The sequence below is a fragment of the Phascolarctos cinereus genome, unplaced genomic scaffold (genome assembly GCF_003287225.1).
Source record: "Phascolarctos cinereus isolate Bilbo 61053 unplaced genomic scaffold, phaCin_HiC Scaffold_1;HRSCAF=81, whole genome shotgun sequence".
In the NCBI taxonomy this organism is placed as follows: Eukaryota; Metazoa; Chordata; class Mammalia; order Diprotodontia; family Phascolarctidae; genus Phascolarctos; species Phascolarctos cinereus.
Window position 1 is genome coordinate 190948392 of NW_027555514.1, and position 24868 is coordinate 190973259.

The 24868-nt window shown below is 39.6% G+C and overlaps 1 protein-coding gene across 1 annotated transcript in view; it reads left to right on the top strand.

Annotated features, from left to right (window-relative positions):
• Nucleotides 1–2356: 2356 nt before the first annotated feature.
• Nucleotides 2357–24868, top strand: part of LOC110218773 (C-type lectin domain family 1 member A-like) — a 30557-nt gene continuing 8045 nt past the window's right edge. Inside the window, exons 1-4 of the mRNA XM_021001736.2 lie at nucleotides 2357–2881; nucleotides 15697–15795; nucleotides 17418–17594; nucleotides 20309–20460. Coding sequence (XP_020857395.1) covers nucleotides 2767–2881; nucleotides 15697–15795; nucleotides 17418–17594; nucleotides 20309–20460 — 543 coding nt within the window. The 5' untranslated portion in view covers nucleotides 2357–2766. The remainder of the gene's footprint in view (nucleotides 2882–15696; nucleotides 15796–17417; nucleotides 17595–20308; nucleotides 20461–24868) is intronic.

A 24868-nucleotide genomic window follows, 5' to 3' on the forward strand; every position in this document is an offset into this window, starting at 1 on the left:
CTGCATGTAACTGAAGTGAAGCTGAGGAGTAGCTCATGGGAATTCAATAGATTGAGGAACCAGGAAGGTTAGGGTGTTTGACATATGCTGAAGTCCCTTAGTATGAGAGTAGGAGTTAGGGTGCCAGACATCCAACTCATTGAAGCAAGAAGGAGATTGTCCTGATGGATAGATAATAACTGCCAGAATATTGATTGGGTGATGACTTTGGATGCAATGAATTTCAAAGGAGGAGAAGTTACTGAATGATGATGGCAGAGTGAGAATTTAGAAGTGACAATGGGCATTTTGCAGGGTGTATTCCAACTCTCCTGCCTTTACTGCTGAGTCAGGGAATATGAGTGAAAATGTAATCAGTGCTGGAAAGGGTAGTAAGGGATACAGTGTCATCAGGAGAAGATCCTTCTCAATTTTTGTTGTTTGTCCTTTGTTTTTGAAGAAGACCAATGACATCATGAAGGTGATGTCTCGACTTGTGCATGAGTTGGATTTTAGTGAGGCAAGGTTACACAAAGTCATCAGCCTCACTCTCTCTTCCAGAATCATCAAAGTCCAGTGGCAGGACAAAAGTCAGGATGGTTGGTGATGGCCCAGGATGTAGTGGATGACCTTGGAGTCTTTGATGTCTGACCAAGCTCTAAATGCTATACAGTGCCTGCTTCAGTCACCTTCATGACTATTGGAATGAATTGCTCTTATCTACCCATTCCACCACAGCAAATCTTTAAATGCCTAGGGTATACAACCCCACTAATTCACTGATGGGTTTGAGGCCTATCAGTTACCCTCAACCTGGTTTAGCTCATCTTCTGAGACAGTTTATCAGGGTATGGTCACTGCACATGCTTCTTGGAACCACAGGTGAGAGTTGGAGGAAAGGTGGACACTGAGCAACTCTGAAAAGAACTCAGCAAGCCCTCACATCAGAGGTGCTAGTCCTCCCTGCCTACCTCATATACCCCACCAGGTCTGGCCAGAAGATGGCCAGAGTGAGAAGAGAAAAGGCATAAAGTTTAAGTTGAAAGCAAATGTGTTTATTATGGAGCAGGCATTCCAGAGGCCACAGTGGAAGGGGTGAGTAGTTCTGGAACAGAACATTTCGAGGGGTATAGTTAAGGAAAATGGAAGTAATAGAGTGGGCCATGGGTAGTGTGGAATGGTATTTTTTATAACCAGGGACTTAGATTCACTGAGATGAGGACGTATGACAAGGCAATAATATGCTAACCATTAAGGAGAGTATTAGAGTATTGGAGGAGAGGAGTTCACTGTGGGAGGCATGGGATTAGACTGTTCAAGGCCTTTCCTCAAAGTCCAACCTTTTGACAGGTAGTGCTAGAGTCTTGTGAGGCCCAGGACAATGGACTCACACAAAGCCCGAGCAGATCAAAGCATGGCCTGGGGGAGTCTGGACAGTGCATAAGTGCTGATTCTACTTGGGTCAAATAAGAGAAAAGCTTCTGGATGCCTGGAGAGACCTTGGGTCTTGGGACTGAGGCCACAAGTGTGTGGCCTAGAGGGGAGATGACATGGGGCTCCCTGGGAAGTCTCTGAAATGAAGTCTTTCCCTTCTCCCATACATTCTCTGCCCACATGAATTCCAATAGATCAAATATGGAGTCCTCTGTTTGGCCTTCAAAGCTCTTCATAGACTGGGCCCTTCTGATCTTCCCACTTTTCTTATGCTTCATCCCCTCCATGAATTCTCTGATGCAGCCCTGCTGGTATCCTTGCTATTCCTCACACACACAAAACTTCCTCTCTTGACTTCATGTCTTTCCAGTGACTTCTCTAATTGTGGAATGCTCTCCTCCTCACCTCTGCCTCCTGACTTTCTAGTTTCCTTCAGGCTCAAATCGAAACTACATTGGCAGGCCTCTCCTGGTGATTCTTCTCCCAGCTCCAGCTTCTCTCTATTAATCATCTCCAATTTATCCCATATACACTTGGTTTGTACATAACTGGCTTTCATGTTGTCTCCTCCATTAGACTGTGAACTCTTTGAGAGCAGGGACTGTATTTGTCTTTTTTTGTATCTCTAGCACTTAGAATAGTGCCTGGCACATAGTAAGCACTCAATGAATGTTAATTGACTGCCTGCCTTCCCTCTGAGATTATGTGTCTTGTATGTATCATTTTTTTTTGCATGTTTTCTTCCCCATTGTAATGTGAGGTCTTTGAGGGAAGTGATGGTGTTTTTGCCTTTCTCTGTGTCCCTAGGGCATAGTATAGTACCTGGCAAGAAGGAAGACCCTAATAAATGCTTGTTGACTGACGTACTATCAAGGTCTCTTGAGACTTACTTGCCCTTTTGCTTCAAAGGTTCCCTGTAGACTCCAACAATGTAGGTTCTTCCTTTCCACCCTGCAGCTGTGGTGTCTGAAAGGGCCAATCTGTTACGGCAGAAAGAATTAAATTTCACAATGCCTTTACTAGCAAGGGGAAAGATTGAAAAACAAAAATGATCCAAGATGGTCAGCCCCCTCACTGAGAGCTTGGTAAGGGATGATCCAAACAGGAGGAAAAAAAAATGATTTCCCTTCAGCTTGACTCTTTGGCATTCACTCAGACTGCTACAAGTATACAGGAGAAGGGCTGGGCCTCTCCATTCAGGAACAGGGGTCCATGACTTCCTCAGCAACTGAAGCCAGCAGCACAGAGCATTAGGAGTGTTTTTTCCTTCTCATGCAGCATTGATCTGCCTGACAACACCCTGGGCAGCTGGAGAACAAACACCATAGCTGTTCCTCATCTCTAAGGATTCAGATGCAGGCAGAATATAACAGCACATTGGACATGCTGGATGATGATGGGGAGACCACCTTAAGCCTGCGTTCCCAAGCCCTGACCATTGCTCAGACACCAGAGAGCAAGGACACAGGTATCGCCAGCCCTTGTGGTCAATGTATTCTTTGGCTGAAGAGGCCAAAGACGTCATTATGATATTATTTATCACTTGGTCAATGCAAAAGAGCAACAGAGGAGTCTTGATGTGCATAGCTTGGGGAGAGGAAGAAGCGTGGCTTTTGTGAGCAGTTATGTTGCTATAAGTTCACTTGAGTATGTTGTTATGTGTTTACTGCTACGTATGGCATTTTGATGTATATATGTGTTCATGTACATAGGCACACATGTTGTCATAGGACCACATGATCAAAGATACAGAGCTGGAAGGCATTGTCGGGTTAGTTATGTATTTTAGTGAGTGTTTTCACTCTTATGCTGTACTGTGATGTGTGTGTGTGTGTGCTTGTGTGTGTGAGAGAACGAGACTTGAGACTGAGATGAGGATGATCATATGTGTCCCAATGGTCTGAATTGTTAGAAATGTTTTTGTTTTTCTTACATGAAAACCAAACATTTGATGCCTTATAATGTGAATAACTTGCAAATTGTAATATTATGAAAGCTACCTTATACCTGGCTTTTTTTTTTCCTTCACTTGGCTTCATGGTTTCAAAGTGGAAACACCATCCTTAGGCTTTGAGGATAAAAGCAGCATGTTCTAACTCTGGTTTTGTCTACCCAATGTGAAAGCACACCACCAGATCCGCTAAATCTCTTAATGCTATTAGTATAGGAGCATTTATTCATGACTGTCCTTCCTTTAAAATGTTGGATTAGTCCTTTTCGTCTTATGATTATCCCTTTCTATTTTTCTAAAATCCAAGATTTCATTTTATTCTCAGTTTTATAAAAGAAAAACTGAGGCAGGGGAAATTTTATTCTCTACCACTTTGTGGTTAGCCTGTGACACAAACTTGTTGGTCTCTGATTTGTAGTCCATTTCAAATGTTCCGTGCCTAGAACTAAACTTTCCTTTCATTTTAAAATTTATATTGTACCCATTACATTACAGTTTGCCAAACCACCATTTTTCTTTCCTCTCCCAAGTTTCATCAACTCTCAGGCTCATCTCTTTTCATTTAAAGTATCCTTTCCATTCCCTTTCTAGCCCTGAAACTTACCCATTTTTGTGCTGTAATAATCATAACGGTACTTTGGGTTCACTGGCCTTTTTCAGGCCCTAGTTGAAAATTCTTTCTCTTCCTCCACTGAGTAATACATTTTAATAGCTTTGATGTTATTCCTGGTGTCACATTTGTATGAAATCCCTATACAAGCCCTTCTTCAATCCTAATTACAATTTCCTTCCCTGATAGTACCATTTTCTGGAAATGGCCCCTGGGGATTTCCAGTCCTCTAGAAATCATGGCTGGAGTTTGGTTGGTGATAGTTTCTACAGCCATAGGATGTGAGCAATAGCAAATCTTATACAGAATTAGATCTGTGTGGGAATACTCCTACTCCTACTCCTACTCCTACTGAAATAGGAGAGTGAAATTGACCAATTAGCTCAATTCTTATGAACATGTGCAGGATGATTAGTTGATGTAATATCCACGTGGACTTTGGAGCATGCATAGACTTTGTATAATTGGTTCTGGTCTCCTAGCCCCATGGTGAAAAGCAGCTTTTTAAATTGGCTATGAAGCCAGAAGTAGAGTGCATTCAAAAGGCACTAACTAGTCACAGTGGCTTCTCTTCCAGTCTGGCCAGTGTCTCAGAGGCCCACCTACTTACTCGATGGTAGCCGGAGAGGAAAAGAGCTCATTTTGGCCAGTTAATGCCTTCTGGATGCAACCTACTTCAGCTTCACAATCAACAAAAAGTCTCATCTTCATCAGATAGTTAGCAGGCCAGAACCATTTATACAAAGTCTGCTCCAAAGTCTCTGCTGGTATTGATCATCAGCTGGGCATTCCATATCGTTATAAGGACTGGGGTCATTGGCTAATCCGTATTATAGTAAAACAAAAATAGTGATAAGAGGGCAGTTCAGCTGTGTGGATAGAGAACTGGCCTTAGAACGAAATTCAAATCCTGCCTCTGATACGTACTAGCTGTGTGACCTTGGGTAAGTCACTAACTCTGTGCTCTTAGGCAGATTTCTAAGCCTATCACTTGCAGAGAAGGTAGCAACCTGTATTAGTAAAGTGAATTTCCTCAAATGGGAGTTCTCTATGTCGATAAAATCACAAGTCTAGTCCCTATTCCTAGAAGAACAATGATTGACGTTTATAGAGTGCTTTAATGTTTAAAAAGCACTTTACATAGATTATCTTATTTGAGCTTCACAATCACCCCCAAGGTAGGAACTACAGGTATCCCATTTTGCAGCTGAGGAAACTGAGGCCCAGAAATTAAGCAATTTGTCCATAGTGGCATAGTATCAGAGGCATATGAACTCTGGTCTTCCTGCTTTCAAATCTAGCACTGAAAAGATCTGGAAGTTCCTGTCAGTGAAAAGAAGTGTTGGCATTATCAGGGAACATAGTGTTCAAATTCCTGCTGCTGGGATGGCAGGAGCAGAGAGGCAGGAGGAGCAGTGTAGAAAACCAGCCCCAGCTTTCCTTCCCATTTGAAGGGAAAGGTTAATGATTCAGGGAGTGGAGGCAAGAGAACATATCTTGAAGACAAACATCTGGACATAAAAACCTCACCCTCTATGCCTATAACTAATAATTATGTTTCCAAGCTCAGGCAATACTAGTACTATTTGGGGAAAAAATGATAAAACTAAAAAACATTTAAAAAAGAAAACAGATCTAAAAAGAATCTAGAAAGACTTTTTAATAAATTAAAATAATCAAAATTTTAAAAAGAGTCAGCTAGAAAAATAAAGTTCAGGGATTTCTCTGGGAAACTGAGTAATTCATTTATAATAGAATTATTGTCCCTGGGCAGCTTGAATGTATTATCCAGGATTGGTTTTAAAAAATAATATTGGTATAATAGGAAGAAAGTGGTATTTGTCTCTTTTACCATTTAATAACAGTAGCTAGCACTTTAAAGCTTCCAAAATACTTCACATGTGTTTATCTCATTTAGTCTTTGAAACATCCCTGTGAAGGAGGTGTCATAATTATCCCCATGAGGAAATTGAGGCAGGCTGAGATAAGTCCAAGAATGGTATCTAAGTAGACCAACACCATGTAGGCAACTTAGATATTTGAATTAGCAATTTGAATTCCTTAGTAGGGTCATACATCCCAGTAAATGTCTAAAACAGGATTAGAACTCAGGTCTTCCTTTCAAGTACAGCACTCTCTAGCTGTCTCTTATTGCTTTATATTTGCTCCCATCTGTTGTTATGGGTTCAACTTTCACCTCAGTGTTGAAGACTCCCAAAGCTATGTATTTTCACATGTAGTTCTAATCGGATGCCCTGTAGTCTGTGTTGTGAAGATGTCCAAGAAGCACAATCCTTCCCAGAAATCCCAGTTCTGAAACATTTGTGGCACCTCCATCACAATGCAGTGCTATATATTTCCTAGTTCCAAAATTTGACATTTCCCCATTACCTCAAACTCAATGAACTTGTGCAAAAACTAAACTCCTCAATTTTCTCCCCCAAATAAACTTCCAACCCAAATTCCTTATTTCTATCAATGACTAAATTTTTTTCCTTTTCTCTCAGGTTCGATTCCCTTCTGTTACTTTTGACTATTCCTTCATCCTTTACTTCTCTTATGCCACCAAGTCATTTTGTTCTTTTCTCAAAATAGCTCCTTTATCTATTTGTTGCTCTCCATTTCCATTGTCTTTACCCAAATTTGGGCCCTATGACCTCATGCCTCAACTATGACTATAACTTCTTAGATAAAGTCTTCCTGACTTCAGTATTTCCCTATTCTAATCTATTTTCTATACTCCTACCAGGTGAATTTTCTTAAAACCACTTTCACCAGATTCAGGAATTTACAATTATGTCTACTATATAAAGTCCACACTCCTTGACCTATAGATTAATAAGAAATACCTACTTACTACAAGATCTGGATTTGAATACCAGGTCTTCTTTTTTTGTTTTTGTTTTTTTGTTGCTTGTATGACATCGACCCACACATGGGGCCCTTTAATTATATGATTTGAGCACTGCCTTCCTTAAGCCCAGCTATATCCATCAATGGAATTCAGATTGCTAATTTAAATGTCTCAGTTGCCCACATGATGGTGGTCTACTTAAATACCATTCCTGGCCTTATTAGTTACTCTCTGGTGCTGTCTTGAACAGTAACCATTTTCTAAGAGACTGCAGTATTTCCATTGACCACAAGAGTTCTTGGTCTATTAACACCTAGGCAGATACTCACCACTACCACCAAATCCATGTGACCTTGACAGTTTTTCTTAGCCCCTCATTGGCTGGGTCTCAATTTGATCTAGGAGGCAAAATGGAATATTGCTCAAAATAGTAAAATATGAAATCTGCTCTCTATATTTAGCTCTGAGCCCCAATTCCGCTAAATGTTTCTCTCCCAAGTGGCTTCTTAATAAAGTTAACTAAAGGATGATGTAGTGACAATATAGGTTTTGATAACATGGGCATAAATGTAAAAGAAACATATAAACTAATTCTGTTGCACCTTCCCCTCTCTTAAATCTTCTGTACAGGTGAGAAATTCTATCAATCAATACACTCTTATTCCATATAAAGTAGATAGGGGTAGAGTATTCCATCCCTCTTATCTAAAATACATAAGTTTAGTTAAAGCAGTAATTCTCAACCGTTTGGTCTCAGGATATCTTTATACTCTTTTTTTAAAAAAATTTATTTAGTTTTAGTTTTCACTTCCATAAGATTTTGAGTTCCAAATTTTCTACCTATCTCTCCCCTCCCCCACCACAAGACAGCATGTAGTTTGATATAGGCTCTATATATAAATTCATATTGAACCTATTTTCACATCAGTCACTTTGTAAAGAAGAATTAGTACCAATGGGAGAAACCACAAGAAAGAAGAAACCAACAACAAAAGAAAAAAAGAAAGAAAGCAAATAATATGCCTCAATCAGCATTCAGACTCCATAGTTCTTTTTCTGGATGTGGACAGTGTTTTCCTTCATGAGTCCTTTGGAATTGCCTTGGGTTCTTGCATTGCTAAGAAGAGATAATCTGTCAAAGTTAGTCATCACACATTGTGGCTGTTCCTGTGTACAATGTTCTGGTTCTGCTGACTTTACTTAGCATCAGTTCATATAAGTCTTTCCAGGTTTTTCTGAAGTCCTCCTGCTCATCATTTCTTACAGCACAATAGTATTCTATTACGTTTATATACCATAACTTGTTCAGCCATTCCCCAACTGACGGAGGTCCCCTCAATTTCCAATTCTTTGCCACCACAAAAGAGCTGCTATAAATATTTTTGTACATGTGGGTCCTTTTCCCATTTGTATGATCTTTTTGGGATACAGACCTAGAAGTATACCCTTATACTCTTAAAAATTATTGAGGACCCTGAAGTTTTTTTGTTTGTGTGAGTCATATATATGGATATTTATTAGGTTAAATATTAAAATTATGTTTTAAAATGCTTAATTCATTTAAAAGTAGTAACAATAAACCCATCACATGTTAACATAAGTAACATTTTAATGAAAAATAACTATTTTCTGAAACAAAAAAATTTAGTGTGAAAGGTAGCATCGTTTCACACATTTTTGCAAATCTCTTTAATGTCTGGCTTAATAGAAGAAGCTCAATTCTCATATCTGCTACTGCATTCAGTCTGGTGTGATGTGTCATTTTGGTTGAAGTATATGAAGAAAATCTGACCTTATGCAGATACGTAGTTGGCAAAGGGAGGAGGGTATTTTAATGGACAGAGATGTGCTGGATTCAGTTAAAATTTAATAGCAAGCTGTTAAATTATCAGTGTGAGCCTTTACTCCCCAGAAATTGGCAAATACTACAAATCAGGGCTTGTTGACTTACTGCTTTGCTGATTGTGTCTAGACTTTTAAAAATGGTGGAAAAAAAATCTTAGTAATACAGATTGAACTCAAAAGTGTTTCATCAGTATCTGTTCTTTCATGGAGAGCCAGTTGTTAAATATTTACCAGCCCATTATTTTAATAGGCAAACAACATCTTATTATTATTATGAAAATAATTTTGACATCACAGATTCCTTGAATGGGTCTCAGAGAACCTCAGGGGTCCATGGACCATACTTTGACAACTGTTGGTTTTGGGAAATATGATGGGGGAGAGACCACGTGCATTCTAGCAGCTAGTTTTCACAAGTTCTAGATAAAGCTAGTCCATGGCTCAGGATCAAAAGTATTAACTGGATGCACCAGCTTCCTTCTCCATCTTCTCCTCCACCCCCACCCCATTCTCTCTCTCCATATCTAGACAGTACTGGTTGTAGTGTCTGTTCCTATCAATGTGCATACTGGTGACCCCAGTCACTTTTGTTTCTTCCTTTGAAGTATGAATGTCAAGAAGAAAAGACAGGAAGCAAAATGAGGGCATTACAAAGTTCAACTAGCTTATTTTGAACCTATTGGATGATTTCTGTCTCTATTGCAAATGGAAGGCTCATTGAGACTCTAGATGAGGAGGGCAGGCGAAGGGGAAATCAATTTCTTTCATGCTAGAATCACCAGAAATTTGGACCTCGAGGAAACAAAAAACAAAACAACAAAAAAGGACAAGTTGAGAGTTAAAGGATTCTCCTCTCTGGGCTTCAGTTTCCTCATCTCTAAAAAATCATCATCATCATCATCATAACAATGACAACAGTAATAATAAATAGCTGACATTTTTTCTATCCCTTTAAAGTTTGCAAAGCATTTTGCATATACTCTCTCACTGGAACCTCATAAACATGCCCATGAAATAGGTAACTCAAGTGCCATTATCACCTCTTTATAGATGAGGAAATCAAAGCCCAGATAACTGAAACAATATTAGATACACAGCTGGTGTCAAAGATGGAATTTGATCACTTTTCCTGACTCCAATTCCAATCCTCTATCCTCTATATCATGATTCCTCTCTTAAGTGAGTTCCAATTGCCCTTTCAGCTCTAAAATCATGCGATCTATGAGAGGTTGACAATATATTGGAGCTTTTCTATAACTCTGTCTTTGGCATCTATGTAGTGGTAAAACCAGAACTATACTGGTAAATATTTAACAACCAGCTCCCCAGAAAAAATATACACATGACACACTTTGAAGTTTAATCTGCATTATTAATGTTTTCTCTATCATTTTCATAGACAATCAACAAAATAATAAAGCAAACTCTCCTTTATTAGCTTCCCCTCCCCCCCCCACCAGGTATAAATGCTATGAGCTGGTTCTAGCTTGCCACTAGATAAAATCACCTCAATGTGATATAACTTTTGCACTTTAGAAAGTAATTTTGTTATTATATTTCAGTAACTAAATCTCTTTGACTAGAATCCCAAATTGTCATATCTTATAAAATAAATGTCTTTTGAACGAATAAATGGTAAAGGTAGCTCTGAGGTGAAACATTGGTATGGAGAAGGTCCAGTTTCTTCCAGATCACAGCAGCTGAATCAGGAGCAAGCACAGAGTTCATCTAGTCCAACTCTTATTTAGACAGGAATTCCCTTTACAGTAACCCAAACGAGTGGTCATCTAACTTTGCCTTGAAGACCTCTGGTGAAGGGAGCCCACCACTGCCTAAATCAGCCCATTCATTTTTTTAAATGGTTCTAAAGCTGCTCCTCTGCAGCTTTCATCCATTGGTCCTGGATCTGCCCTCCAGAGCCAAGCAGAACTGGTCTAACTTCCCTTCCATGCGATAATGCCCCCCTCCTTTGGCTGTTCCCTTTCCCCTTTTTCCTATCATGTAAGTAATACAGAGATTCTTCTGTAGGTAATATAAATTTTTTAGATAGAATTTTATCTTCTATTTGGAAGTATATGGAAGGAATGATCATTTGAAACCAAACTTTGATCAGTCTGTTGTGAGCAGCTTATGGGGTGTGTTCACTATATTCCACATATGCAGATTAAAGAAAAAATAATGTAATCTGAGAAACTCCCAAAAAGAAAAACATTTATTTTGGAGGAAAAACAAGAGTATATTCAATAGGCAGCATAGGGGTCAGAAAGAATACATAAATGAGAGCCAACACACACACACACACACACACACACACACACACAACACACACACGACTAATGGCCATACCCCTTCAAGGGGCTGGCTTGCTCTACCTTTCTGGTGTTATTAGCAGTACAGAGAGTTCAATTCTCATTTCCCTTTGAAGATGAGTATATACCCTATTGTAGAGAGATGGAAAGTTTGAAAATCTAGCTGCCACCAATCTGCTGTGTGATTTGGGGTGAGGTACCCCTCCATTTTCTCCATCTCTAAAGAGTCAGACATCCCTCCTGCATTACAAAAGGGCAGTGAAGATACTTAAATAATTCAAAAGAACTTTGATTTCATTGTCAGTATATTTGTCCCAGTGATGCACATCACAAACCTTCCATGCCTTAAAAACCAGATGAATGAAGTGATGTGAGGGGAAAAAATCATCTGTGGCAACCTGGTGTAAAATTTCTATCTTAGCTAAGTTAGTATTTTGACTCTAGACATATGATTTATGACCAGGTGTGGAAGAGAAGCATTTCCACTTAGCATAGGACATGTAGGAAATAGTGCTTTACTTGAATGGTCTTCTCAAGGACTCCTCTACATAATGGTGACTATCAGAGTGAGTGGGACTTTGGTGAAGAACTTTGAGGAAGACCATGAGCGTATCTGCCCATTGCCTTGCAGGCTCTGGTAATGGTCAGAGTCTAATGAGGATTAACTACTCCATTGTCAGAAATCTATCAACAACATATCTTCCATGTCTAACAACTGGACCTTTGAAAGTTTGGAGAATTCTAACTCTGGAGCCCTTTATTACTTTTTCCAGTTGAACTTTTTTTTTTTGGTAAATTTATGCAAATTAAGATCCAAGCCTCCACCTGTGCAATATTCTTTATTTACAGACCTTGCAAGAATCACAAATCCAATAGCAAAAGCATTTAATGGAGTCATAGAGAGGGAGATTTAAGTAGTGTAATCATCCTCTGCCAATTTCCCCCTTCCATATGCAAATAAGTTAAACTTTCTATATTCCTGAGGTATTGCATAGAGGGAGAAAAAAAAACCTTCAGGGGAAAACTTAGAAGGGAGTAAAGAAACTAGCTCTCAATGTATTGGTAAATGGGATGAGGGAACTATTCATCATTCCCCAGTTTCCTCTTTGGGATGGTCTCTGAAGTTTATTGCTAATCTTTAATTGGCTTTGATTTCAATTTTGGGCAGCCAGCTTTTTTCATGCATAGTGGAGCTCACAGATCATTGTTTTGGAACTTAGATGAACCAAGTAGCATTGTCATGCCAATATCTTCCAAACAATGGACCATGTCCTTTAACATCAAAGCACTCCATTATTGTGCTTCTCTTACAACAGTTCAAGAACACTCCAAACTCCCTTTTCCACATGGCTCTCTATTTTCTTCCATCTTCTTATTCAAGTTTTCAGCTCCTGATGGAATACTTGCATACAAGCATCAGTCTGCATAGGAATCTGACATTCTGGATCTTCCTCAAATGAACAGCAGCCCTCTCTTACATACAAAATAAATATAATTCTAGGATGCAAATGCTATTCATTATTTAAAGCCTGGGGAAATTATCTTACAACGTGTAGGCAGATAGGGCAGATATTCTCATGGTCTTTCAAATAGGCCTTCCTTCACTAATGTCCCACTCAGTCTGATTCTCACTGCTGTGTGGAAGTGACCTTGATAATCCTATGCCAGGAGAGCACAATATTTAGCAAGTCCTGTACAAAGTGGAAATATTTCTAATTTCAGACTGATGATAGACTTTTTTTTTTAAGTAATGAGATACAGGAAAGGACTATTTATATACATACATTATTATTCTTTGGGATGTTTATATCATTATTTGACCTGTCCATACCTCTTTGCCAAACATGCTTCAGTAAACAGTGCGGGAGTTTCCTTCTAAAAAATAAAATCCAGTTAAAGCCAAGCCAAACAGAGGCACCTCCCAGGCAGTTTCAGCACATGAAAAGTCGCTTTGTTCCGGGATGGAACCCCTTGAGAGAGAGACCTCATTAAATTTGAGGGCACTTGGAACAATCTTGAAGAACATTAAACTCAGCCTAAGGAGAAAACACAGAGGGAGTAAAAGCACTGGAGGGGGGTAAAGTCAGAGAAATTTTGACCCTATACTTCTTTCTGAAGACAAAAGGTTCAAGCTGAACTAGGCATTAAGCCTACTTTGGAAAGCTTCTAGGAGTCATATTGGTGAACACTTTCAACTACAGCAAGGATGAGTAAGTTCTGGGGGAGGGGGAGGAAAATATCAGAGTAGGATGGGCTCCACATGTAATCAGCATAAGATGGTTCCCTCCAAATGATCCTGGAAAGCTTTGACCCATCTGTGGATATAACTGAGACATGCTGAATTTCTTTTTACTACCCCAGAGGGAACCCTAGGAAGGGGAATCTTATCATTATTACTATCATGGGACATAAATTAAAGATCCGAAGGACCAGGGCTCCGTTGCAAATTACAAAATTAATGTAATACTCTGGGCAAATTAAGATAAAACTCCACAACATTAATCTTAACTGAATAATACAAATCATTTTGCCCAGTTCTTAAGCTGGGATATATGTCTGGCTGGATCAATCTCCAAGTGGTTAGTCTCCCTGCCTAACTCCTAACTATCATCTACTCTGCTGCCAAAGTGGTATTTCCTAAAATCTAAGTATTATAATGTGAGACTCCCTCCCAACTCAATAAATTCCACTGGCTCCCTATTACCTCCAGGATCAAATAAAAAAATCCTCTATTTGGTATTTAAAGCCTTTTACAACCTATAAGAATTCTACTTTTTCAGTCTTCTCACCTTTTACTCTTTTCCCTATGTTCTACAATCCAGGTATACTAATGTACAATCCAGTTACACTAAGCTACTGGTTGTTCTTCATATACTAAACTCCATCTCTTGTTTATGTACGATCTATTCCCCAGGGCAGAAAGCCCTCCCTTCTCACCTCTGGTTCCATGGCTTCCTTGGCTTCCTTTAAGACTCAGGTCAAAGCTTACCATTTTTGCAAGATGCATTTCCCAGTCTCCTGCTTCCATTCCCCCTACTCTTATCCCTACTATTAGTACCTTTTCTCCAAGATTACCTCCCACTTAAATTGTATATAAAGTATCTTGTCTGGACCTATTTATCTAGGTATCTCCATGTGCCCATAATAGGTACATGAGATGTGTACCATGTTATCTCTCCCATGCATGAGAAGGTGAACTCTTTGTCCAGTTAAATTCCAAATTCTCAAAGGACAGGAATGATGACTTCCATTTATTTTGTGTTTCACTTTCTCCACCCTACTAAAACCAGGCAAGCACGATGGGATAATGGACTTGGAGTCAGAGGATTTGGCTTCAGCTCTCCTACTTTCTGTGTGGTATCTTTGAACAAATCACTTCACTTCTTTAGGATTCTGTTTCTTCATCTTAATATTAAGGGTTAAACTCACCCTCACAGTCCAATTAGTTACCAAGTCTTATCAGTTCCACCACAACTGACATACTTCACATTCATCCTTTATGCCTATTCACATTAGAGCCACCCTGGTCTAGGTCCTTATTACCCTTTTTCTGGACTACTATAATAGTCTCAAAATTTGTCTGGAGGGGCAGTGAGGTGGCACAGTGGATAGAGCACCGGTCCTGGAGTCAGGAGGACCTGAGTTCAAATCCAGCCTCAGACACATAACAGGTACTAGCTGTGTGACCCTGGGCAAGTCACTTAACCCCATTGCCTAGCCAAAAAAATAAGTTGTCTGGAAATACATAATCTCCCTCTGCTCTGCCAGCCATACAGTAAGCTGGCAAATTTATATTCCTACAGTGCAGATTTGAGCATTTCACTCCTTTGCTCCTTGGCTCCCCATTGTTCTTTGCATTAAAATATAAACTCTGTTATTCACAATTTGACCCCAGCCTATTTTTCCAGGCTGATTACACATTATTCTATTTTATACACTCTATCCCGCCATCCAACCACTCTATTCCTTGTACACAATATTCTATTTTCTGTCTTTATCACTTTGTAATAGGATGCCTGCCAACCCTGGAATACTCTCTCCTGTCTCCAACCTCCCTTTGTAAAGTTTCTGCTCAAGTTCTGTCTCTTTCAAGATCTTATTCCCACCACTTGTAAATTTCTAGCCCTCTCCCACCATTTACTTTTTTCTATCCCATTTTAACTTATCTGTGTCTCCGTAGTATCCTTCAAGAAGACTATAAACTCCTTAAAGTGAGGAACTAGCTCATTTTTAGTTTGTATTTCTTGTGTCTAGGTTAGTGCCTGGAATGTAGTAAGTAGGTGCTTAATAAATGCTTATGGACTGATTAACTAGATGATCACTAAGGATATATAGCTCTTGTTCTTAAGCCTATGATCATGGGGCTGTGCTTAAGTATATAATGTATAAATATAAATTAAGTATATAATGCATAAATATAAAGCTTAATTAATGATATTGAGAGATTTAGGAGAGAGTCTGGCTTTATGCAGGAATGAAATGTGTGTCTTTTAGCTTCACTGACTACTGAAGCTGAACAATTTAACAACAGAGGTTATGTCAGTATTGCTTGTCCTTGAGCACCAAGACTGTATCCAACTCTGTCAGTGCCTGGCACATAATAGATCACATAATAAATGTTCGTTGTTTGATTGAGTTTGATTATTGCTGAATTAGTTCCAGGGAAAAAAGAAAAACCAGCTCTCTTGATCATTGATTTTTCTTATTTCTCTAGGATACCCAACTACTTCTCCATCTTGGCGCCCAGTTGCTCTAATTCTGTTGACTTTGTGCCTGGTGTTGCTGATTGGACTGGGAGTATTAGGACTTGAATGTAAGTATATACTCAAACTCAGGATTTGCCCTGAAATGGGAATGATGAAGATTTTAAATTTAGCCTTATCTATCACCACAGTTCAAGGGGCTCAAGAGAGCCAACCGTTAATTTTGTGTGTGTGTGTGTGTGTGTGTGTGTGTGTGTGTGTGTGTGTGTGTGAGATGTGATTGGAGTTAGGTGACTTGCCCAGAGTCACACAGCTAGGTAGTGTTATGTGTCTGAGGTCAGATTTGAACTCAGATCCTCCTGACTTCAGGGCCAGTGCTCGATCCACTGTCACCTGGTGGCCCCCAGCTGTTAAATTTCTAGTCTGAATTTACCGCTGGGAAATCAGAAAACTCCTCCCACTTTCCCTGTTAGTGTAGAGGGCAACATAATCCTCCCAGTCCCTGAGAATCTAGGAGTCATCCTGGACTCCTCAATATCTCTCACCCCCAACATCCAATCTGTTGACAAGGCCTGTCAATTTCACCCTTGCAACATCTCTCAAATGTGCCCCCTTTTCTTTTCTGATACTGCCACCACTATTGCAGGCCCTCATCACATCATGCATGGACTGTTGCAATATCCTGCTGGTGGCTCTGTCTGTCTCAGGTCTCTCTCCACTCCAATCCCTCCTCCATGCAACTGTTAAAGTGATTTTGCTGAAGTGCAGATCTGATCATGTCAAACTCTCCTCTCAAACTGCTCCCCCCCCCATTTAATAAACTCCTGTGGTTCCCTATCACCTCTAGGATCAAATCCACAATGTTCTGTTTGTTATTCAAAGCCCTTCATAACTTAGCCCCCTGTTACTTTTCAATCTTCTTACACTTTAGTCCCCAACACATACTCTTCTATCCAGTGACTCTGGCCTCACCACAAACAAGATACTCCATTCTCTGGATATTTTCTCTGGCTATCTCTCATTCCTGGAACTTTCCCTTCTTCATTCTCATTACTGACTTCTTTGGCTTCCTTTAAATCCCAACTAAAATCCCATCTTTTACTGGAAGCCTTCCCCAAACCATCTTAATGCTAGAGCCTTCCCTTTGTTAATTATTTCCTTTCCCCTCCTTGTATATAGCTTGCTTTGTATATATTTGTTTGCATGGTGTCTCTCCCACTAGATTCTAAGGTCTTTGAGGGCAGGGACTACCTTTACCCTCTTTTTAGCCCAGTACTTGGCACACAGTAAGTGCTTAATACATGTTTATTGAATGATTTTTTACAGCTAGTAAGTGTCAAGTGTCTGAGGCTGGATTTGAACTCAGGTCCTCCTGACTCCAGGGCCCATGCTATATCTACTGTGCTGTCTACCTGCCCCTCTATTGATTGATTTTTAAAGAAAGAGATGGAGAAAAAATGTTACATATAAAAATTCAGATTAAACTTAAAAGTGTGTCACATGTACAAAAAGCCTGATATTAAATATTGCCAGTACACCCTTGCTCCAGGTCTTAATCCATTCTAGAGCACAAGGGGCAATCTACATCACCATATAAGCATTTAGTGAGAGCCTGGGTTGTGCTAGTGGGTAGACAGTACATACAGAAAGTGGAGCAAGGAAGCCTATATATAGGTGATATATAGTGATAGGGACATTTCCAATACACATTCTGACCATGCTAGTGGATCAGTTTTTCAGCTCAGCCAACTCTCAATCACCCAGAGGGATATTCTCACTCAAAAAGAAGAAAGTCTGGGAAACTTATCTCGACAGCTACATTCTCTCCAAGCCCAGAACAGGAAGCTCACAGATACTCTGCAGCACTTGGCTAAAAAGCTCTGCCGGGAGCTCTATAACAAAACTGGAGGTAAGTCCCCTAGTATTTGTCTGCCTGATAGGGCTTTTGTTAGCACTATAGGGAAAGAAAGTGGTGGGCCCTGAACATGTAGAGAGACCCGCGTGTTGCAAAGGCTTAGTGCTTAAAGGGAGGAAGAATAGACATCTCAAAACTTTTCTCCCCTTACCATTCTCCAAGAAATACTTTTGTTCCTGCCTAGAGGAGAAGCAGGAAGTTGGAGCCAGAAAGACTCCTCAGAGAAAGGGGGATACAGTCTAGAATTGTATCTATCTGCTCCCTTAAATATTGTTCATCTAGGGGATATGATTGGGTTACGTCTGACTTCTGGATTGCTTTGTCATTTTGGGAGGAAAGAGGGCTCCAAGCCCTACATTCAAGGTTTGACCCCTTTCCTACCTAATATGAGTTCCACAGTGAATACACAGTGAATAGGGAAAAAAAAAGCCCATTTATCTGTATCATAGAAAAACAGAAATCAGAGAAGGTGTATATACAAGAGAATATATACCAGACAATACAGAATGAAGTTCTTTCATTGGGAGCAAGATAACTCAAAAGAAAGCCCTGGATCTCACCCTAAGGGAAATTCTCTAAGGTCTCTACTGGATAAGCGGGGAGTTCAGAGATGTGATAGAAACTGCTGGCTTCACTCACGTCTTCTTGGAGTCATTATCTTCAGCAACTTGAAGTGAGGTTAGCCTCTTCTACCTTTTCTCACCAGGCTAAAAGTCAGGAACGCCTGAAATGACTTCAAGTCAAAGAAGACTTGAAGCTTGACTGGTTGCAAAGGAGACTGGCTCTGAAAAGTCCAGAATGATGACTCCTGGTGGAAGTGTACCCAAAGGGGACTGGCTCTGAACAGTCTAGAAGGAGGACTCCTGGTGGAAGAGTACCCAAAGGGGACTGGCTCTGAAGAGTCCAGAAAGGGGACTCCTGGTGGAAGAGTACCCAAAGGGGACTGGCTCTGAAGAATCTAGAAGGAGGACTACTGGTGGAAGAGTACCCAAAGGGGACTGGCTCTAAAGAATCCCAAAGGGAGGACTCGATATACACTCTGTCTTGTAGAGGCCCCAAAGGGACTGGTGAAGGCTGGAGCTCTTTTGCCTCTCACTAGCTCCCCCTGCCCTTGACACAGGGCAGGTCTTCATCTCACCCAGTAAGGAGAGAATCCGATACCAATGGACTTTTGGACAAGGGTTTCAGCATTCAGGAATTTTTTCTTTGATGATTTGTTGTTTGCCATTTTTTCCCCCTGTGTTAAAGTCCCTGAATGTTAGAGATGGAAAAGACCATCTAGTGGCTAGACCATGTAGCCTAATTGTATCTGAACGTAAATCCTAACTAGCAATAATAATCATATCTAACATGTATATAGCCCTTACTATGTGCCAGGCGCTCTGTTAAGTGCTGAGATCAAATTTGAACTCAGGTCTTTCTAACTCTAGTCGCAGCACTCTATTCACTAGGCCACCTAAGCTGCCCCTACCAGTCTTAGCAGTGTCCCAATGCTTAGCACAGTGCCTGACACACAGAAAGCACGTATCAAATGTTTATTGATTGATTATTTATTGATAAGTCATCCCATTTTCTCTTGAGATCTTCTAGTCAGAGGGAAGAGTACAATGGGCCTATAACCTCCCATGTTTTGGAGACTTTGTTTTTCTTAATGCAACCTAAGAGCATCTTTGCTTTTTGGACTGTTTAGCTGTTAACTCAGCAGTTCACTAAAACCAGAGAATTTTCTTTTGATATTAATTGTTTCTCTATCTCATACTTGTACAGTTGATTAGTTTTAATATGAATTCAGGAAATTTCACACATTTCTGTTAAAAATCATATTATTTGATTTGACCCATCATTCTAACTTGCTGAGAAATTTTTTGGATCCTAATTTTGTCATCCAACATGTTCACAACATTCTTTCTGATTTCTTCTACCTGTAAAGTTATAATCACACCTTTCTTTGCCCAACCCCACCGATAAAAAGATTTAGTAGTATAAGGCTAAGGACATCCCTGAAACATTCCATAGAAACCCCTGTCCAAGTAGAAATCAACTAATTAAAGTCAAAATCAGAGCCTATAAACATTTATTAAGCACCTACTATGTGCCAGGCACAATGCTAAGCACTGGGGAAACAAAGAAAGGAATGGCAGCCCCAAAACATTTAAAAAAAAAAAAGCTGGAAAAGGTGCAAGGGGAAAGAAACCATAAGGGAAGGGAGAGGAAGGTTAAGTAGCTCTAGGTGGAATGAAGTCCTTCAGCTTGCAGAATGATGAGTTTCTGAATATCAGAAAGTCTAGGAAAGCAGACTGGTATGAAGTAATGTGGGAAATTAATAAGAGAGTGTTATCTAGAACTTCTCAGAATGTAAGCTCCTTGAGGGAAGGTCCTGTTTCACTTTTAACTTTGTATCCCCAGTGATTATTCACATAGTAAAAAGGCTTCTTGATAGATTGATTATCTGATTGAGACAGTATTTAACTTTAAGAGGGCAATGACAATCACTTGGAGGAGGAGGAACTTACTAACTCTGACTTCTTTCCTCTACAAAGAAAAAAAAGTACTTTATCATTGCTTTGTTTTCTTTCTTATGTCACTATTACTTCCTAATCACTCTTCATCCTCCCACCTCCCTATAAAACTCCATTGTAAAAAAAAAAAAAGCAGGAGGAGTACAGCTAAACAAATCAAATCAATACAATGTCTGGATTCTTTCCCAGAACACCGATGCAGCCCCTGCCCAAAGAAATGGAAGTGGCACAAGGACAGTTGCTACTGTTTCTCTAAGGAAAGCAACACTTGGCAGGGCTGTGAACATTTCTGCACTGCTGAGAACTCCACCCTTCTGAAGATAGAGACACAAGATGTTCTGGTAAGGTGTGCTCACTTGGGGCTTTTTATACCTAATATTCTTGAGACAGGAAGAGAAGCAAAGCCTCAATTCCAGACCCCATTCCTTATTGGCAGCTTTCACTGGAGGCAAATAAGAGGGAGACTTCCTAGCCCGGAGCCTCAGCACAACACGAATAAGATGGTTCCCATGAGGACTGGAGAAACCTAGTAAGATCTATATTTCAACTCCAGATCAGAGAGCTGGAAGAATGGCTGGGTTTCAAATGTCTAGTGGTTTGTTAAGGAAGAAAGAGAATCATAGCATAGGGTAAAATGGGCAAAAGCAGGATTGGTGGCTGTTCTACAAACACCCACAGCCATCCTCCTGTAAAATACACAAATTATTGACTTAAAAATATAGACCATCACTATGAATGATGTCATCATCAAAATTCCTATATTAATGTGCTATTATTAACACTAAGAATTGTATAGAGGAAGAGAGAGGGAAAAGTTTCAAGTGATTCTCAGGTTACAAACCAGAACGACTAGAAGAATGGTCTTGTCCTCCAGGAACAGACAGCATTCATGTATTTTTTATTTTTTTGGGTTAGGTGATGGGGTTAAGTGACTTGCCTAGGGTCACACAACTAGTAAGTGTCATATGTCTGAGGCCAGATTTGAACTCAGGTCCTCTTGAATCCAGGGCCAGTGCTCTATCCACTGTGCCATCTAGCTGCCCAAGAAACTACTTTCACCTACAGTAGGGAAAAGCCAATGGCATTCATGTATGCTGACACAAAGGTATACTGAAAACTGAATAGGCTGGTAAATAAATAGTCTCTCACTACATGCCCATCATTGCTTTTGCTGATGAAATTCCTCTTCCTTGAGACACCTACCTTTGCCTTCTACCCCTGTTCAAGGCCTACAATTCCTTCAAGCCATGACTCAAGTTCCACTACATCCATAAAGTTGAGACAAAAAGACAAAATGGAACATAACCTGTCTGTCTATGACCTTAGAGTCCACTTATAGACATTGCTTTTTGAGTACTCCAGTACAGCAGTTCTTAACCTTTTTGGACTTAGGATCCCTGTATACTCTTAAAATTTATTGAGGACCCCCAAAGACTATTTGTTTATGTAGGTTATTTCTATTGTTATTTACCATATTAGAATATAAAACAGTATTACTATGAAAATAGTTTTGACCTTGCAGACCCCCAAAAAGATCTTGGGAACCTCTAAGGGTCCCCAGGTCACACTATGAGAACTACTGCTTTAGTATCTCTACAGATTTCTCAATGTAATCTCATCAATGTGGATACTTCCTCCAACTGTGCAATCCATATCTTCTTATTTTGTATGACATGTCTATGTCCTCTTATAAATTCTTCACAGGAGACCCACCCAACGTGATTTCCTTTAATTTTCTTGCTATTACACGGGTAGCAACCTCTTGCTTTTGCTAAATGACTGGATCTTCTTCTTTTCCAGTCACAAATCTCTTTGATGATATATTTTTGGCTTATTCTTGTACACAATTCTTGAGCTTACTAACATTAGCCATTCATCCCTCCATTGCCTTTGAGTGGCTCCAGTTTTGATTCTTCTGAGGTGATGATTTTTTAAAATTACTAATGACTATATAGTCTGAATATTGGTGCTACAAAGTTGTATTTTTGTTTCAGTTTTAGAAACTTAGGGTTATCAAAAGAATAGTGCAGTTCCCCAAATGCAACCCAATCCTCTGTTTTCCTCCTGCTCAATTCTCAGTCCAGTTCATTGTCCATCTGCAGTATCTGTTTAAGTTATATGTACTTGTGGATAAAATCTGTAGGCTGTCCATTTAAGGTATGGATACTAATGGCTAAAATCTATGGGCTGTCCATCCAATTGCACATTATAGTCTGAACTATAGACATTCTTCATCCACTTAGTTTTTCCTGGGTGACTAGTTAGGTCAAACTCTTTTGAGTGACTATGGATTTCATTTAGGAGGGTCTGCAATGTTTTGAGGTTTGATACAAGCCCAAGGTTATCCACAAAAAGGGGCATCTGGAGCATCTCAACACCTGTAGGGAGTTTCTCATCTACTTGGTCTCTGCACCAGTCTGCATGACAGTGACAAACACCTTTGGTGAGCATACATCTCTGGTTTGTTTTTTGTGTGTCTCATTTGATATTAATAAGCAAAAGATCATTGAGCAAAGTTACCTCTTCTGTTTCATTTCCCAAGGAATCTTATATAATTTTTATTTATTTTTAGGCAGTTGGGGTTAAGTGACTTGCCCAGGGTCACACAGCTAGTAAGTGTCAAGTGTTCAGTCTGAGGCCGGATTTGAACTCAGGTCCTCCTGACTTCAGGGCCAGAGCTCTATTCACTGCATCACCTAGCTGCCCCTAAGTCTTATATAATTTTTAGATGCATCAGAGATATCTTATTGACAGAGAGCCTTTAAAGTAACATTTTCTAATGCCAAACCAAAAGTGTCAATAACAAAAAAAAATTAATAATCACAAAAGGATCTTAGAGTTTCTGCACTTTTCAGTCAATTGGCTGATTTTAAAAAGTCAATTCCTATAAAACATTACGAAAATCTGTCTATTCCATTCTCATTAAGGATGCTCTGGATGCTTGGGCAGAATATTCTGATAAAGATTTTGTAGAGTTAGGAAAATAGATACAAGGGTTGGTAGCTTGCTATTTTCACAATCATATTTTTTGAGTAGAAATGTTTAGTAGAAAAAGTTGTTCTATGTTCATTACTTTGACTTTCATACCTCCTGCTCACTTCTCAATCCCTTACAATCTAGCTTTAGAGCCCATCACTTGATTGAACATTAGGCAGCATCTTTTACTATTGATCACTCTCTCTCTACACCTAGATATTCTTGACTCGATTTTCGTGATGTTGTTCTCTGCTGGTTCTCCTCCTACCTGTCTGTCCAATCTTCAGTGTCCTTTGTGGGATCATCATCTATGTCTTACACCTTATATGTTGTATCAATATGCCAAGGGCACTAATCTGGGCCCTCTTCATTCTCTACAATCTGTCTCTTGGTCATCTTATTAGCTCCCAGGGGTTTAATGTAATCTCTTTTTAGGCAATTCTTATATTAGGCAACTCGACTATGTGTCTAGCCCTCATATCTCTCCTGTACTCCAGTTCTACATGTTTAATTGCCTGCTAGATATCTGGCAGTCCTATAGGCATCTCAAACTCAACATGCCTTTAACTTCTATAATTATCTTTCCTTCTAAGTCTATCCTTCCTCCTAACTTCCCTTTTCCTGTTGACAACACCACTGTTCTTCTGGTCACCCAGAGCCTATGAGTCATCTCTAATTCCATATTCTCCTTTAGCTGTATACAGTCAGTTATAAGACTTGCCAATCCTACTTCCACAACTCCATCCTCTTCATTCATGCAGCCACCACCCTACTGCAGGCCCTTGTCATCATTCACCTAGCCTATCAAAGCACTTTACTTCACTCTACATTCAACTTCTTCTTTCTCTCATCCACTCTCCACAAAGCTGCCAAATTGATATGATTGGTGTAACCATGATGCTTCCCTGCTCAAGAAGCTCCATTGACTTTCTATTGCCTTTAGGACAAAATACAAACTAATTTCCTTGGCATGTCAAGCCCTTATCAGTCTAACTCCAGCCCATATTTGAGGGCTCATGCTATTAATCTCCTTCATGCATTCTAAACTCCAGTCAAACTATTTTGCTTGATATCACCGATACACAACATGTTTTCCTCCCCTGCCTCTGTGCCTTTGCATAGTTTCCTTCTCCCCCCCCCCCCCGCCACGTTTAAGATAATTCTCCCTCTACACTTCTTGGCATCTCTAGTCTTGGCATCTCAAGACTTATCTCAAATGTCTCCTTTGGTAAAAGATCTTTCTGACTCCCCAGGTTGTTAGGGTTCCCACTTCAGATTACTTTGTGTTCATTTTGCATATTTTTATATTTATCTATTTACATATTGTTTTCAATTAGTATCATATAAGCCCCTTGAAGGCAGGGATTATTTCCTTTAAGTGCTTCTATGTCTTATGGCAAGCACACTGTTTTGCACCTAGTCAATGCTTATTGAATTGAGTTAAAATATTATTTTCCCCATTTACTGTTGATATGATGGTTTACTTGGAAATCATAGGGAATCAGTAAAGATACTAATTGAGATCATTAATAGCTTCAGCAAAGGTACAAGCTACAAAATATGTCATCTAAAATCAACATCCTTTCTATACAATACTAATAAAACACAAGAAATAATAATAGAAAGAGCAACCCCATTCTTAATAACTATAAAATGCAAAAAAAAATCTGGGACTTGACCTACCAAAGAACACAAAAGACTCATATAGATTCAATTACAAAGGGTATTCCCAAGCATACCCTTGTATCTATTTTCCTAACTCTACAAAATCTT